Raw genomic sequence first — 18,423 nt, forward strand, 5'->3', positions numbered from 1 at the left:
TGGAGAAATGTGATGACAGGCCTGATATGATCTGATTTGTCTTGATATGTCTTGTCTGCTGTTTTTAACATAACCATTCAATCCATGTTTTCTTCAGAGTTTGCCACTTAAAACTAAGTCATGATGATTCAAATTCTGTATGTACTCTTGTATCCTGAACTAGAATGAAGTTATCTCTGTCAATAATAATTTAGTCAATAAGGTTTTTCTTGTGTCTTCTCTCCATGTGAACTTGTGCACATCTTTATGTTGGAACATGATATTAGTAATGACTAGTCTATGTCTCCTGAGTAGAAATCCAGCAGGTACTGTTATTAGCTTTGCTCTTTCTCAAATTTTCCCAAAATGTTTCTATATGCCTTGTGGTATTCATTTCCTACTCTGCTGTTTACATCTCCAATAGGACTACTTTTTCTTTTTCTTTATGTCAGCTGCCTGTTTTAATGACTCAAAAAATTCCTCCACTTTCTCCTTAGGAGAACCTTCTGTCATTGTCCATTCTGCATTTTGAAGTTTGCCTGCATAACTCTACTTGAAACTGCCTTACCATCAAGAAGTGTACCTTCCATGTTTGGTATAATAAATTTAGTTTAATCCTTTATCCCAAGTGTAAGCAAACAAAGTTTGCATCAGACATGTATAATGCTATGCATTAAGGGAAGGGCCGCTACCCAGACCAGTTTCGACCTTTATTGAGGTCTCATCAGTGGGAGCCAGACTCAGAGGTGGTTGATACCAAGGTGGAAGCAATGGAAAAATCATATTTACCTATACAAGTTGCCAAAAGTGTCTCACCTTATTATTAAATTACTCTGGGTTTAGAGACAGATGTTGGAAGTTGTTTTTTCACTTGATTAGACTATAATAAATTTTGTTTAATCCTTTATCCAAGTGTAAGCAAACAAAGTTTGACTTGAAGTATCTTCAGGACTGAGGCAGCTCATGGTAAAAACTTCCATGTTTAGTATTGAATGCTTTTGCTACTCCTTTCTCTCCTTTTCAGATTCAATATGGGAAAAAATAACATCAGGCTAAAATTCCTCATGAGGATGCTGTGTCATTTGCCCTTATTTATTTATTTATTTATTCTTATGACAAAAAGAATATGATGCTGCTATAGGTCAATGTCTAGTCCAGAAAGCCAATCCAGAGCCTCGTCCATCACCTTGTGGATGTCATGGAGGTTACCATGAAATTGGAATCTTGGGCAGTGGGCTACAGGGGAACAGACACAATAAGGGTGGTCTGACAGTTTCCATTTGTAGGTAGCCACATCTGCCCTGGTTAGTTCTGATCCTGACAATGACCAAATCTTCCTAAGAAGAGCAAAATCAGGCTGCAGAGCACAGGTATCTTTAAGCAGGAAGCCATTTGTTGGGAGATTATTGGACCAGTGTTCTCTCTGCATGTCAGAGATTGATGGTAAGGCAGCCGAGTTCATCCATGGACCAGAAAGGGTTTCTTGACTTTAGTTGAAGACTAGGTGAATTTTTGAGAGTCCATTCAGGAGTGGGTTGCTCATTACCTTATTAAATTCCTTTATTAAATTTACCCTTCAAATGAAAAGATCTGAGTTGGAATATAAGAAGCTTTTATAACGGCCTATGAGCTGAAGTCAAGAAGTTAGTAAGTTAGTTGGTCTTATACATGAAAGTAGAAGCATTTCTTCCCAGAAACTCTCATGTATCTCTTCCTGTAAATGGGCAAACCAGCTAGAAGAACACACATAATTAACGTCCATCCATGTGTTAAGACTTAAGTGCTGGGAAAAACTCATGATAAAAGTTTAATGGAATGAAACAGCACTAGGAAATGACTAAAAATAGTATTTAAGACTTCCAATATTTCATCTCAATTACAAGGACATCATCAGGTTGTACAAAATAAAACTTGTAACAACACAGAACTAACTGAAACACGTAGATGAAAGCATAAGTCCTAACTAGGTGGAGTGCCCTCTGTGACACCTGTCAATGGCCTAGGATATAAACTGGGATCTCAAAGCATTAGTGTTTTCCATACTTCAGGAATTTTTATGCAATCATAGTTATTTAAATTAGGATGATTTTTAAGAGCAGCAGCAAATTCTGAAAACAGTCTTTCTCTTCTAAATTTATTATATCTTTTTCAAATTGATTCTGTTAACTAGATCCAAAGCATGGTCTGCAAGGCTAGATTAACCATAGTCATGACTGCAGATGTAGATATGGATGTGATTAGCATTATTCCAGTCTTTGTACAAAGACTGGAATAATGCTAATTCAATTTTTTTTTCAAGAAGACTGTGGAACACTTAGCAAAGTTATAGCTAAACCTTTAGTCTCTCTGTTCATTGGAGATGTATACTATTTGGGCTGGTGAACCCCCCCCCCCATATATTTTTATGCATTTAAACATTCTCATCATCCTAACTTACACTTTATGATTTAAAGAAAATAAAGGAGGGGAAGGCAGCTATCTACCTTCCTTGTCTGATTAAGCACATATCTCTCAACTAGTTCATTATCTTTTTTTCTGTTTATGGAGTCATCACACACACTGGAGGATACTTGCATAAGCATTGTCTGCCAGCCCAACAATACAGTATCCTTATCTTGATAATGTATACAGATAACTGAGTTCTGTGACAAAGTTCTTGCCACAGAACTCAGTTATCTGTGTCTTTTTCGTAAGTGGATACAGCCCCTGTAAAACAAAAAAATTAAATTTAAAACAAAAAAATTAAAATTTGTTTTAATTGATTTTTTTTTATTTGTTCTGTATTTTTTTATTTACATACTTTTTACACACATTTTTGTCCAAAATCTTATTAATTATTAAATAGTAATCACAAGCTTCAGGTATATTTCTTGAATATACTTGACATCAGCATCACTAGCAGATTGCTGACCTAATTGAGTTATTGTTTCCATTCTCCAACCTACAAGTACTGCAAGTTTGAATTCCACCTTGGGCATGATTTAGCAGAGAAAACATGTCTAGAGATAATAATTACTAATTTATTTATCTAATAAATTATTATGCCAGACATCTTCATGGACGTAAAAAATGCAACTGAGCACTAATTTAATTTTCATTTGCAGTTATTACTAAACTGATAATTCTGTTTTATATTTGACTTGCAGAACAAGCTTTCTTTGATCCATCCTTGCTGGCACTTCTGTATTTTCCTGATGACCAAAAGTATGTATTTTTTATTGTCCTTTATCACTTAATAAGTGGCTAGAGATAAGAATAAGTATCATTACATTAAAAATGCAGTCTTAAATTGAATACACTGGACATCATTTATATATATACAATATATATACAACCTCTGTCCAAAAAGAAACCGAACTTTTGACAGAAAATAAAACGCAGGCCAATTATAATTATTCAAATCATTTATTTCAATCAATATACTCTCCCTCAGCTTCGATACAGTATTTGGCATGGTCAGTTAATTTGTTAAATGAGTTTTTTTATATTAGTTTTGGGGATACTGTTGAGGGTTGTGGTTACTGCCGCTTGAACGTTTTCAATGGTGTTGTATCGCTTACCTTTCATCAGCAAATGAAATCGGGGGAAGAGAAAGAAGTCATAGTGCTAAATCAGGTGAATATGGTGAGTGATCCAACACACAAACTTGGTTTTTGCTCAAAAACTGTCTCACAATGTTTGAACGATGAGATGGTGCATTATCATGCAAAAGTGACCAGCTACCTGCATCACTATATTCATACCGTACGCAACGAATTCTCGCTATCAATCGCTTTGAGATAAAACTCACAATTGACTGTTTGGCCAGGCGGAACGAATTCTTTGTGGATAATGCCCTTGGAATCGTAGAAACAAATCGGCATTGTCTTTACTTTTGACTTCTCCAAGCGACTTTGTTTTTCAGATGCCCTCTTTTGGTGGTCTCCACTCAGCACTCTGGCACTTTGTTTCAGGCGCATACTCAAAACGCTACATTTCGTCACCAGTAATGATCATTTCAAGGAAATTTTAGTCCTTACGAGCGGTTTTAATGAAGTCCTTGCAGTGTTCAATTCGATACATTTTTGGTCGTCGGTCGACTTGTGGGGAACAAATCACGAATTCAATTTACAAAGGCCCAAACTTTTGGTCAAAATATTGTGCACAGTTGATTTTGGAATCCCCAATTCATCTTCAATCAATCTCACAGATGATTTCAGGTTTTCTTTGATGAAATCACGCACTTTTTAGATGTTAACTTCGCTCAGCCCTGCTTTTCGTCGTCCTCAAGCGTCTCACGACCACTTTGAAATCGCTTAAACCACTCATAAACTTGAGTACAGGATAAGCATTCATCACCGTATGCTTTTTGGAGCATTTGATGCGTTTCAGTAAAACTTTTACCAAGTTTAACACAAAAGTCAATCGCAGCTCTCTGTTTGAAACTCGTTTTCTGACCATTCGTCAAAACATGCTGTCACTCTTGGCACTATAACTCGGTTTCTAATGAAACAAATGTCATAAACAGTTAACACAATACTAATGAAGTTTGCCACTTTCCACAACAAAAAGATACAACAGGTGGTGTCACTAGTTTCTTCTATTTTCGAAAAGTTCTGTTTCTTTTTGGACAGAGGGTGTATATTTTATATTATGGAAATGTTTTCTTCCTCCATGAGCAGTCACCAGTGTGGTTGGTTAATTTATATAGATGGCATATACCATTTCTTCTTTTGTGCATTCCTTCAGGTTTACTTAGCATGTTTATGTAATGCCATGGTTATCTTGATCTCCCAATGGTCACCCAAAATACAAATAATGAGAAATTCCACAGCATCAATTACTATACTTTTTTTCAAGTTATCTTGGAAATAAAGAAATATACTACAGGCCATATGCTTCCAAAGGTAGTTATTAGTTCACTGTTACTATTCAACGGTTGTCGGTGACCACATGATAGATAATTGCATTTTCCAAAAATACGTTCCCTGTAATAGTTTAATGGTATGAAACATATAATTCTAGCATTGGCAAAGTAGTAAAATAATTATATACAAAGTAAGTACCACACGATGTGATAACGTAAAAATTTAAGGAACTATTTTATGCAACGTAAGCCTGTGGTACGAATGGTAAGAAAATCCTCAAATGCAGCTTATTCCACTACTTCCAAGATAACATGAAAAAGTGTATAGATGGGTAAGATATTGGCAGTGCATGAGAAGTGTTTAAAAATATATGTGCTATCAGAATATGTCCATAGAGTTTGAAGAATAAGTAAATGGGAGTGAAATGTATGCAGTTTTATTAAGCAAGAGAATCTAAAAAAAGTTGATGTGGAAGGAACACCATATTCATAAGGATTATATCAATTATGAGACAAACAACAGAAAAGTTAGAAATATTGTACAGAAAACTAAATGTGAGCATTAAAAAAAAAAAAAAAAAAAAAAAAAAAAAAAAAAAAAAAAAGCTGACTCTGCAAGCTAAAGACAACCCTAAAATAATTTTGTTGTGCTGCAAGCAAAAGACAGAATGAATATGAAAAAAACTGCTGCTGAATGCAGAAGAGTGTTTGACTAAAGAGTCCCCATTTTACTAAGAGCTCATGACCTAGTATATGCAACATACCCAGATGCTTCATGTCAGGTGTATGAAGAGGAAGTAGTACTAGAGCTGTAGCACAAACTAAATAAGAATTTGGCAAATAGAAGATGATGGGATATCATCACGGATGCTAAAAGCATTCAGCTATATATGTAATTTGAGTCCCAGCACAGGGATACTAACCATCTTACCAATATACTATGCAAGATTTAAGGTGACCAGTGGTGTACCACAGAATTCAGTCATTGGTCAATTGTTATTCAATCTTTACATTAATGCCATTCTGAAGGATTTGACAGGTGATACAATTATTTGCTGATGATGCAAAGATAAGTAGGATAATCAGAAATATAACTGACACACTTGCAAATTGATTTGAATAAGCTGGAATTGTGTGTGTGTGAAAATGCTGTTAGTTCAATGTTAGTAAATGTAAAGTTATGCACTTTGGTGTAATGAGATATTCATGTCATATTATATTGGTGGGATGATGCTAGAGTAAACTGATCAGGCTAGGGACCTTGGAGTTTTAGTAGATAAGACATTCAAGGGACATACAGCAAAGATTGCAAATACAATTCAGAGGACAATTGGAATGCTTTAACGATTCTTGACATGTAAAGATAAGACAGTCATTTTGCCTCTTCAAGGCCCTTGATAAGACCTGACTTGAACTATTTTGTAAAAGTCTGTTCTCCTAGTTTCTGTTGATGCTGATACAGTGGAGAAAGAGCAAAGAAGAATGTTAAAGATAATATCAGGATTGTGAAATACAAATTATGAGAATTTGTGGACTACACACTAGCAAACAGGAGAAAGTGGGCTGATATGATTGAGACTTACAAACTTCTGAAAGGATCATACAGGATACTAGTAGATGGAAATTTTCATGTTTTGAAGGCTGGGGAGAGGACAACCATGGAAGCTGAGAATGAATGCATTCAAGAAGGGAATGAGAGATAGAATTTTCTCTCATACGAGGGTGGTTTGAAAAGTTCTCGGACTAGAAAAACGAATTTATAATATCAAAATTATTTTTATTTTTCAACATAATCTCCCTTAAGACTAACACATTTATTCCAGTGATGCTTCAGCACCATTAACCCATCCCTGTAGTAGTTCTCAGTAAGATCTGCAATCACCTCTTGATTTGAAGAAAACGCTGACCATGGAGGAAGAGTTTTAGTTTTGGGAAGAGATAGAAGTCAGAGGGAGCCAAATCTGGGGAATAGGGTGGATGTTCCAACAATTCATAGTGCAGATCCCTTAATTTTTCCATTGCCAAAACACCTTTGTGGGCAGGTGCAGTCCTGATGAAAGATGATTTTTTACTTCTGCAAACCAGGTCTTTTCTCACAAATTTGCTTGTCTAGTCTGGTTAAAAGATCGGAATAATATTCCCCGCTTGTTGTTTTACCCTTTTCAAGATAATTAATAAACAAAATGCCTTTAGCATCCCAAAACACAATGCCATGACCTTATTTTCTTTGGCGCTGAACAACCGGCTTCTATCCACTGTTTTGACTGCTGTTTGGATTCTGGTGTGTAATGGTGAGCCCAAATTTCATCCATAGTAATAAATTAATGCACAAAATCAATTTTATTCTTGTTAAAACACTCCAAGCACTGTTCAGAGATTTTCATGCGAGTGCGTTTTTGATCTGCTATGAGCAAGCACAGCACCCATCTTGTGCAAAGCTTTTTCATTTGCAATTCTTCATGCAAAATATATCCTAAACATTCTTTTGAAATGCCTATAGTCTCAGCAATTTCACATGCTTTGATTTGCCGCCAGTCATCCAATACCATATCGTATAATTGATCAATGAGGGAGAATGTCCAACACTTTCTGGACATTCTTCACATGGGTCATCTTCAAGGCTGGTATGGCCACATTTAAACTCGGCAGCCCATTTCTTAATTGTCGAACACGAAGGAGAAGAGTGTCCATAAACTTTTATGAACTTTGAATGAATTTCTTTTGGAATCAAACTTTCTTTTACAAAGAATTTTATAACCGCACAATACTCAATTTTATCCATTTCAAGGGATACAGACAACACTTCTGTTTCAGACAGCTGTCTAAACAAACTACTTGATAGAATGACTTGCAAATTCACATGGATGCTTATGACAGATATACCAACTTAGAGAGGAAAAAAAATCGTGATGATAGTGTTGCCATCTATGGTCAAGGCCAAGAACTTTTCAGACTACCCTCGTATGATTAGCTGTTCTAACATATTCCTGGTTAACAATATCAAGTTCTTTCCTAATATGATATTGCCATTGATGTCATCTGTTCACTCCCATAATTTTTCTCAGAACTCTCATATCTGTGGTCTTCATTCTTTGATTGTGTTTTATTTCTAATCCCTTCTCACTGGGTTTCAGTAATTCCACCTCTCTCTTTTCCCTCTTTCATTTATATGTTATGGTGACCTTTTCTGTAAGTTAAAATTAGTTTCGACACTGTCTTGTATAAAGATAGTTCAGTGTTTTGACTAATTTCTTTTTTATTCTGTATAAACTCATTGAGTTGACTTGTACCCCCATGCTAGCTTTGCTAATTCTGTTATCTGTTTCCATATTTAATTAGCCATCTTCACTAAAAATTATGCCTCAAATAACTGAAAGTTTTATTTGTTCTAGGGTTTTCTACTCAGAATGCAGTTAATGGCCTGTTTTCATTGTTGTCTTTTTCATATTTCTGTTTTCATACCAGATTTATTACAGCGTTATTCATTTCAGTCAGGAAATCCTGTCAACTTGTACTGGATTTATTTAGAAGTTTATCATCATCTGCATAATGTAAAGAGCTGAGATTGACATATCCAATTTTGATACCACTTTCTTTCTTTCATAATGCAATCCATATAGATGATGAATGAGAGTGAAGATAATGTACATTATCCCTGATTTTACATCAAACCATCTTCCTGTATTTCCTTCAGTTCTAATTGCTGACTTACAACTTAAATATAGACTATGTTTTGCTCTTTATAATGTTTCATTTGAGCCTCTGTAGCTCAGTCGATATAGATGAAGCACTTTGGTCAGAAAGACCTGGGTTTGATTCCCATCCATGATGCGATGAACCTTTATCAGATCTTTTTTAACTAAAGGTGAGTTAGCCAGCCAATAGGAGATGGGTCCACCCCCACCCCTTTGGAAAGTCTGGTCCAGAAGCCAAATTTAAGGTATATTTGTTTAGTTTCACTAAAACAGAAGCTTTGAAATCATTCAGAGATAATGTTGTGGATTTACTGACCAATAAGCTGAAAAATATAAAAGAGCTAGTTGATTAACATAAGAAAATGTACCTGGATGTCACTGAAGATTCACTTTTTTTTCCATTGTCACCTAGATTTTTCTCCCCCTAAAAACCTTGGTACAGTGAGTGGTGAGCAGGATAAATGGTTAAACCAGTCATGAAGGTTGCTTTTTTTAGTATTTGGATAAATACCATTATTACCAAATCAGTTTTATTATTATTACGTGACACCTCCAGGGAGCTCAAGGACTCATTGTGGGAGGGCACACTACTCTACTTCGCTAAATACATCTCATCCTCTACACTACTACTTTGTTCTCCAACAATGACACTACTACTACCATCAATGGCATCTATCTCCCATTATCACCAGCAACAATATTTTTTGTATGTAAATTGTGTGTGTGTTCTGAAGGGTGATTTGTCTGTACACAGGATGAAAAACTCAAGTTTCAGAGAGAAAAAACCCTGCTATCACTGTATGAGATCGGCTAACTTACCTTCAATTGAAAAAGCCCATATAAGGATTCCTCTCATCACAATGAGAATCGAACACAGGTCTTTTCCAATTGAATGGCACAATGTTGCGCTGTTCTTCCAATTGCGCTACGGCAGCTACAATTAAAATTAAAGAAACTAATCTCATAAATTAACAATGTGACATTTGTGCATAACCTGATTTAAATCTTCAATTAGTTGCTGTTGCTCTATCCATGGATTTCTTGTTGTCAAACCTAGGCATTATATTATGCTATTAACTGTTGATTTAATAGCTAATAACACCTTATAATTTCTTTCATTTTCCTTAGTATTATGTAGATCATTAACTCCAACTCCAAGCAGAGTATACCTAGATGACATCCTTACGATTTTATCTGCATAAAATGTTCCTAGCTTCTCTAACCACAGAATCACTTTGAATATTAATGCCAGCATTTATAGTGGAATTTTGCACATTGGTGTCCAAAAACCAAGGACAAACTACATTTTTACCTGTATATGAAAAAATTTTCATGATTACAGCCAAGTGTGGACATAAATTTATCGGCAGGATACGAATAAATTATATTACACAAAAAACATGCTAGAAATTTTGTACAAATTAAATTGCAATACGCCTTTGGCAAAAGATTACAAATTTCCTAAGAATGTAGTTAAGGAATTAATGTACAGTACATACAAAAAGCTATGCAGAGCGACATTTCAATATGGAATATGTCCACCTTGAACTGTGATGCAGCTCTCACAATGTCATACTATACTTAGCGTCAAATGTGTTCTGTGGAGTTGAGATCTTGTGAACATATTGGCCACTTAATTCCATTAATATCCTCAGTCTCCAGAAGTATCTTCAATGCTCATGTATGATGTAGTGTGGCATTGTCATCCATAAAAACAAATTCTTCGCTTGCAGGAACAATTGAACAAGACATTGAAGAACTTTGTTGCAGTATCGTTCACCAGTCATAGTCCCTTTTTCCAGCACTTGTAACTCAGTGCATTCATTAAGCATAATGCCTCTCCACACCATGACCCCAGCACTGCCATATCTATACCTTTGAAGAACATTCTCGTAATGGTAAGCAGTACCACTTTCATGCCAGATCAAGTGTCATCTAGAATCAGAGGAAGGACTGAAACAGCTCTCATCTGTAAAGAGTACATTAGTCCATGGTGGCTTGTCCAATTTTTATGGTTACAGCATCACTGAAAACGCTGTATGATGAGCTGTGGATAAATTATACAGACCTTCAAGTGTATAGGCCTACTTGTTGAGATATCTGCGTACCTTTGCTTGAATGGAGCTTATTCACAAGCTGACCTGCTGTGGTGTGTCGATTATGTTTTGCTGTTATAACCAAAATTCTGTCTTTATGCTCCATGGTAGAGTGAAGGTGACCTCTTATGAAACGTCTGGTACACATTGCATTAGTTTGAAATGCTGCCCAAAGCCCGGATATAATACTGTGTGAGATTCTAAACTGTCTGGCAATATTATTAATTTTGCAGCCACCGTCAAGCTTTCTAATAATTCTTCCCCACATGAAATCATCTAGATGATGTCTTTGAGACATAAGATATCCAAGTTTGCAACTTTATTCCTCCATGAAAAGAGCATCCTTCAAACAAAATTTGCTTAGTGCAGCCTTTTGCTCTGTTGAGTGCGACCACATGACCTCTTTGTACACGATTTGAAAATTTGAATGTGTGCCTGCTTTCTACTCAGAATCGTCAGTTATACAAATTTCCACAAGCTGTGTAGTGCACTAATAGAGTGGAACCCAATATCAGAAAGAATACTAATCCAGGAAGAAAAGGATAATTTCTATAAAATGCTACAGAGAAATATAGAAACAACAAATAAAAAAAAAGATATGCAACTTATAATTGGAGACTTTAATTCTAAGGTTGGAAACGATAATATTAATAAAGAAACTGTTGTGGGAAAGCATGCAGAAGGAATAAATAAAAATGGAGAGTTACTTATAGACTTTTGTATGTTCAGCCAACTTGTAATATGAGAGAATCTCTTCCAACATAAAAAAAATACATAAATGGACATGGATAGCACCAGATAGGAAGACAAAGAACCATAGACCATATACTTATAACAAGGAACTGGAGGAAATCACTCCTGGGTGTTAGAGTTAAAAGAGGAGCCGAGGCATATTCAGATAGTTACCATAAAAGTAAAAATAAACAAACAATGAATAATAGGAAGAGGTTTAGAACTGAAAAACTCAAAAACAAAGAGATTAGATATTCACAACAACTCTACAGGATAAACGGGATAAACTTGAAAAAAGTGGAGATAACATAGAGGAAAAATGGACAAAGATCAAAGACATACTAATAAGCACATCTGAAAAAATATTGGGATTTCAAACTAATACAGATAAAGAATGAATATCAGAAAACACTAAATTAAAAATAGAGGAGAGAGAATAAAATAGAAGGATGGAAACTGTTATATGTTGAACAAGAACAAGCAGAAAGATATATAGAGCAATTAACAAAGAAATAAAAAGAAATGCAAGAAACCATAAAAGAAAATACATAGAGAATCTAGCACAAGAGGCAGAGGATGCTTCATATACAAACGGCACTAGAAAAGTTGTATGATATAACAAGGAAATTGAGTGGAAAAAGAAATAAATGGATAGTTCCCATATACAGGGTGTTCGGGATAAATTTGACAGTTTCGTAAGGAAAAAGAAAATCTTCTTTGTATCTATTAAATTTAATGAATTGACAAAAAAACATTACAGGCAGAGTTAATTACAATACTATCAACAAGATTTACTCAAAATAACCACCATTAGCATCGATCACAGCTTCAATTCTGCTTTGGAACCTCGAACAAGCTGATGCTACAGTCTCCCTGGGAAGGGCCGCAAAAACTGTTTTAATTTTATCCATTAACTGGACTTTTGTATTACTGGAAGTGCGATTGGTGTCTTTTTCAACTCCGCCCCATACAAAATAATCCATGGGGTTAAGGTCTGAGGAGTTTGGAGGCCAAACATTTGGACTGGTGAAGTCGTAGAAATTTTCAGACAACCATTTTTGACTTTTCCCAGAGGTGTGGCAAGGGGCCGAATCCTGCTGCCATACATACGGCCTACCATTGGCTACCCTTGTTATCCAGGGCTTGACTACAGTTAGCAACTCCACGAACAAAGCCCGAATTCCAATGCCAGGGTTCTTCAACACCTGTTCCTGCAGATTTGCGAGGAATTCTGCTGTACGAACGCAATCAGATCGTCTGCTAGGGATCTTTCTTCTTGCTACATCCTCGTAGTCACCATTGCAAGTCTCTAGTTCATGCCTGATTGTTTTTACTGTATTCAGGGAGCATTGGGCAGCAGTCGTAATATCCTTATTTTGATGGCGGGCACGAATCATCATGATACAAGTTATTCTCTTTCATGATTCAGGTGGGTTCCAGCTATCCATCCTTTCTGACATCTTGTATATGAATGAAGAAGGGTCCAAACTTTTAAATGAAGAGAAGTGTGTGTTAATACATGTAACTTACGGAAAAATATAATTAATTATAAATATGTCAAATTTATCCCGAACACCCTGTATATGAAAGAAGAAAAACAACATTAAATAGACGGGTGGAATTCTCCTTGGAGAAATTTCAAGAAACGACTGATGGCGACCAGAGCCTAGAATTAAATGAACAAAATGCATTGTTGGATATAAATCTGAACAAAATAACAAAAATAGAAATTACAAGAGCAGATAACATACCAGGCAATATACTAAAAGCAAATCCAAAACATATATTTCAGAGCTATTATATCCTTTACTAAATGAGATATGGCAGAAAGGCCTAAGGAATAGAATTCTGAATTACTGGTTAAATTACCCAAAAAAGGGGAACCTATCTGAATGCAAAAATTGGAGAGGCATAACATTGCTGAGTATTAAGTTAAGGGGATAATAAATCCCTCATTATTTTAAAGCCGGATAAGAAACTCGGAAATCGAAGAGATTCATGCCGAAGAACTATCGGCGAGTCCAAGTGTAAGTCAACACCTGAATAGTACAACACTAGGGCAACAGTGGAGCAAGCTCCATCACTATCCTTAATATTTTCTCATGATGTAAAATGCAGCTCCTAGGAGATGTATTACTCTTTTACATTATGAGGAGAGGTCACTACCCAGACCGGTTTCAACCTTTATTGAGGTCTCATCAGTGAGTAGGTAGACCTGGAATACCAAGGTTTAAGTGAACTGAACTTACATATACCCCTACTAACGAATTGCCAGACTGGTGTACCCATATATTATTATTACTACAATAAAGAGCCAAGAGGCTATTTTTCCGGCGGCATAAATTAAGTTAAGAGGATAATAAATCCCTCATTATTTTAAAGCCAGATATGAAACTCAGAGATCGAAATCTAAGAGATTCATGCTGAAGAACTATCGGTGAGTCTAAGCATAAATCAACACCTGGGTAGTACACCGGTCTGGCAATTCATTAGTAGGGGTATATGTAAGTTCAGTTCACTTACACCTTGGTATTCCAGGTCTACCTATTCACCGATGAGACCTCAATAAAGGTCGAAACCAGTCTGGGTAGTGACCTCTCCTTATAATGTAAAACAGTAATACATCTCCTAGGAGCTGCGTTTTACATTATGAGAAAATATTAAGAATAGTTATGGAACTTGCTCTATCTTTGCTCCGAGTTGCCCTAGTGTTGTACTACCCAGGTGTTGACTTACGCTTGGACTCGCCGATAGTTTTTCAGCACGAAAACTCTTTGATTTCGATCTCAGAGTTTCATATCCAGCTTTTATTATCCCCTTAACTTAATTCACGCCGCCGGAAAAAATAGGCTCTTGGCTCTTTATTGATGAGTATTATAAGTAAAATACTAGCAAGAATGCCAGCCTGGTTGGCCGATTGGTTAGCATATCCGCTCTCCACCCAAAAAGTTGTGGGTTCGAATCCCACATTGGGCATGGATATTTGATTGTGAAAATACTAGTGGTGGTGGGCAGTAGATGGCGTTGGTGTAGATGATGATGATTGTAGTTGCGGTTCGTTGTAGTTAGTGAATTGAGTGGTGGAGGCAGAGAGTAGTAGACCTCCCTCGGTGAGTCATTGGACTTCCTGAAGGTGTCATGTAATAATAATATTAGAAAGAACCAAAAGAGAAATAGAAAAATAACTAAGACCAAAACAGGCAGGATTTAGAGCCAATAGATCATGCACCAACCGCATTGCTACTTTACGAATTATATTTAAATTTATCGATATCAAGCTTATATTTAAATTTTATCGATTTCAAACAAGCTTTTGACAATATAAATAGATCTTCCCTATGGAAACTACTTAGATATTATGGACTCCCAGAAAAAAATAAGAATAATTTAAATAATGTATGAAGATTTTAAAATTAAAGTAATACATGGATATACTCTTTCCGAATCATTTAAAACTAAACAGGAATAAGGCAAGGTTGTATACTCTCCCCTAGTATGCTCTTAATTATCATAGACTGAGTGATGAGGAAAGTACTTCAGGAAATACAGGATTACAGTGGTTACTTCAAAATCATCTTCACGATCTAGATTTTGTAGATGATATCTTCTTACTTTCACAGAGGCACCAACATATAAAACAAAAAACAACACATGTAGAAACAGCCAAAAAAGTTGGTCTTAGGATAAATAAAAAAATAAAGCAATGTTGATGAAAATAAATGCAAAGCAAAATAGCAAAATAAATAACAATAGAAGAAACACCACTTAAAGAAGTAGAACAGTTTATATACCTTGGTTCAGTAGTATCAATAAAAGAAGGAAACAGCTGGCTTATTCAACTTAGAAATATTGGAAAAACAAGAATTTGTCTATAAAAACTAAAATGAGAATATTTAACTCAATGTTAAGGCAATATTGATGTATGGATCAGAAAATGATGTTAAACAAAAAGATAGTTAACAATGTTCAGGTCTTCTTAAATAAGTGTTTAAGAATGATACTGGAAATATATTGGCCAAAACAAATAACAAACAAAGAACTATGGCAGAAAACAAACCAGAAACCCCTTGCAACAGATATGCAAAAGGAAATGTGTGTTGAGGAAAGAAGATAAAATAATAGTATACAGGCTCTAGATTGGAACTTATAGAATAAAAGAAGATGGGGAAGGCCAAGAGAAACATGGAAAAGAACAATACTGAAAGAAATACAAAATATTAATAAAAACTGGAACCAAATAAAAACAATCTGGTTGAAAATAGTGTTGGAAGACCTATGCTCCCAGTGGAGTGAAGAGGATTAAGTAAAGTAAGTAAATCTTCAGAAACAGTATTCGTCCTTAGGTTTTGGGCACCAGTGTACAATGATTGATTTACTAGATAATTTAAGGACATAAACCTTTTATATAAGCCCAAATAATCCCCTCTGGTTTTCTCTTTGGTTTATTTCCTGACTATCAATACAAATAAAAATTACACTCTAATCTGATATCCTATAAAATTTAGTTTTCTGCCATGAATATACTAACGTCATAAATAGCCACTGTAATAAATAAATTTGATATCAAATCCAGTAATACCAAGACTATGAAAACTGATAATAAAACAGAAAAGTCAACATTTTTAGTGACAAATTCATAAAGTAAATAGCATATTTTAGTTCTGTTCATATTCTTGAACACCCACTCACTCACAAAAGGTTAAAAATCCAAAAACTGTACTATTGACCAACATGCTACTTTTTCGTCATTGCTTCAGGCTTCTGATAAACAGAGTAGATCATGCTGTGTATAAAAGTCAATTTTATACACAGTATTTTATATTATTTAATATGGCATTTTTCTTTTTAGTATATTCATTTCTCAATTATACACACCTTACAAGGAAACCTCATCTCAAAATTTTCTCAGTTATAGTGCATATCAGTTAACATTCCCAATTCGGCTGTAGAAACTAACTGCAGGTATCTGATTGTGGGAGGAGGGGAAGCACAAATATCAATTTCTGTCAGTGGTATGCTTTGAAGCTGCATTCAAACCATGCACAAATCCCAGTAGTATGTCTCTGACTATAACTGAGCAAATGAGATGAGATGAGATTTCCACATGGCAGTATTGAACGTTTCCATATTAGACTGTTAAGTGAAATAAATTATTATTTTTTTATGATTTTTCAGATATGCAATTTACATCCCGATGTTTCTTCCTGTTGGGATTTCTGTTGTACTCTCAATGTGTCATTTATGGGCATATTACAAAGCCAGCAAGAAGAAAATCAATATAACAAAAGAGAAAATTAGTTGAAGTTTTCTTGTATACATTTTGATGTAGATATGATTAAACAGCTGCTTAAAACTTAATTGACTCTTCATAAGCCAGAGCAATTGCTTTTAATAATTGCACTTTATGAAATCAGTTCTATCAGAGTCATAGGGAACAAAAAGAAAAGGTGTGTTAATGTGGAAAATTTGATTTAGTGAATTTCCTTTATAACATTAATACTATGGTACAATAGCTATGACATTTCAGTAGTTTGTTATATACATTTCAGTTGCTATAGTGAGAGGACTAATATTTTAGAATTGTGTTTAGTTATAGATGGTATCAGACACATGATGTTTTTGAATTTTAGACTGAGTTTAGTAAATTACCAACAGAATTAAAATAATTTCCTCCTTTAACCCTTTCACTGCTGAAATTATAGAAGCTAGCCAAACTCCTTGCTAGCTTTCTTTTATAATTTAAATTTAAAAAATCTCCTGTAAAACTTCTTTTTTTTTTTTCGCCCCTCAAGTCAAGGTTAACCAAAATTGTGACACGAATGATGTTTTACTGAAAATATTGCTTATCTGTATCACCTCCATCATACTTTCAAAATTTAGCAAGTATGTGATATTTTTTGAAAATAGGTAGATACAAGACCAAACATTAGTCTCACATGTATCTGCTCTTTCTCTCTTTAAATTAGGGCATTTGTACACAAATTGTAATATCCTGTGGGTTTTTTTTTTTTTTTTTTTTTTTTTTTTGAGTGGTAAGAATCACTGTTAGGTATTACCTTCCTTTCTATCTGGAGGTGAGAGGGGGGGAGGGTAATGACCAGGTGACACACACATCCTATTTTAGTGATTGATCTTGATGTATGCAAAATTTGAAAACTTTCTCTTATGAGAGTCAGTTGAAATCCTGCAATATTGGTTTTTCTTGTATTTACTTCATAATGTCTAAGAATTCAGAACTGTATGTACAGGAGGGTGAAAACAGATCTTTCTGTATACAATTTCAAATATTAGCAAAATTTGATGCAATTTTTGAGTTATAATTTGCTACACTTCCCACTATTTTTACTATATGAAAAGACGCTGACCACGTAACACATTAGCTGGAAAATTTCTTCTGTTATATGTAAATATTTTCCTCCAGATAGCAGATGAAGACAGAGAAGTGCTTGAGTTTAATTAAATTATATTCATAATGGATGTTTCTACATGCCCGTGAAATTCAAACATCTTTAAAAGTTTTCAGTGGAGATTTTTTAAATGTACAAACTTGAGAATACTTATAGAACTACTTGAATATTCTCAGGGGCCATTTTTAAACTGCTTTGGATAACTAGAGCTTAGCAGTAAAAAGGCTAAAATATGAATGTATATTTCCAAAATCTTATTTTAACCCCCCAACCGGCCACAACATCTATAGACGTTCAGCTAAATCTGGATACAAAGCTCTAACACCCATTGAATAACATGGATAAAAAGTGCAATTTGGTATCATTATTTCATCCACATCGGCCAGTAGGGAGGTTAAAATATGCATGAGAATAGATTTGGCTTTTCTGGACTGTATTTAAATATTAATACAAGCGAAAATTACTTATATTAAAAAGTATTGACTACAAAATTTTCAATCTAGTTTCTCAACTATTCTCAATTGTAAGAGTACATCCCTTTACAAAGAACAGAATAACAGTTATTAATAAGTGCCTTTTAGTTCTTCTCAGGTTTGTGGCATCATATAATCTACCTGTAATCAGCCCAAGTTAAACAAAAAGAAAATGATAATTAATACAGTTGTGAG

General features: G+C 34.9%; 1 protein-coding gene across 1 annotated transcript in view; it reads left to right on the plus strand.

Annotated features, from left to right (window-relative positions):
• The window catches only part of PIG-S (phosphatidylinositol glycan anchor biosynthesis class S), a 345,368-nt gene extending 328,662 nt beyond the window's left edge, over window positions 1-16,706 (plus strand). Inside the window, exons 14-15 of the mRNA XM_090411921.1 lie at window positions 3,126-3,183; window positions 16,524-16,706. Coding sequence (XP_090268047.1) covers window positions 3,126-3,183; window positions 16,524-16,650 — 185 coding nt within the window. The 3' untranslated portion in view covers window positions 16,651-16,706. The remainder of the gene's footprint in view (window positions 1-3,125; window positions 3,184-16,523) is intronic.
• Window positions 16,707-18,423: the final 1,717 nt, after the last annotated feature.

Source organism: Typopeltis vanoorti, chromosome 22, assembly GCF_054136105.1.
Source record: "Typopeltis vanoorti isolate ZY-2024b chromosome 22, IOZ_Tvanoo_1.0, whole genome shotgun sequence".
In the NCBI taxonomy this organism is placed as follows: Eukaryota; Metazoa; Arthropoda; class Arachnida; order Uropygi; family Thelyphonidae; genus Typopeltis; species Typopeltis vanoorti.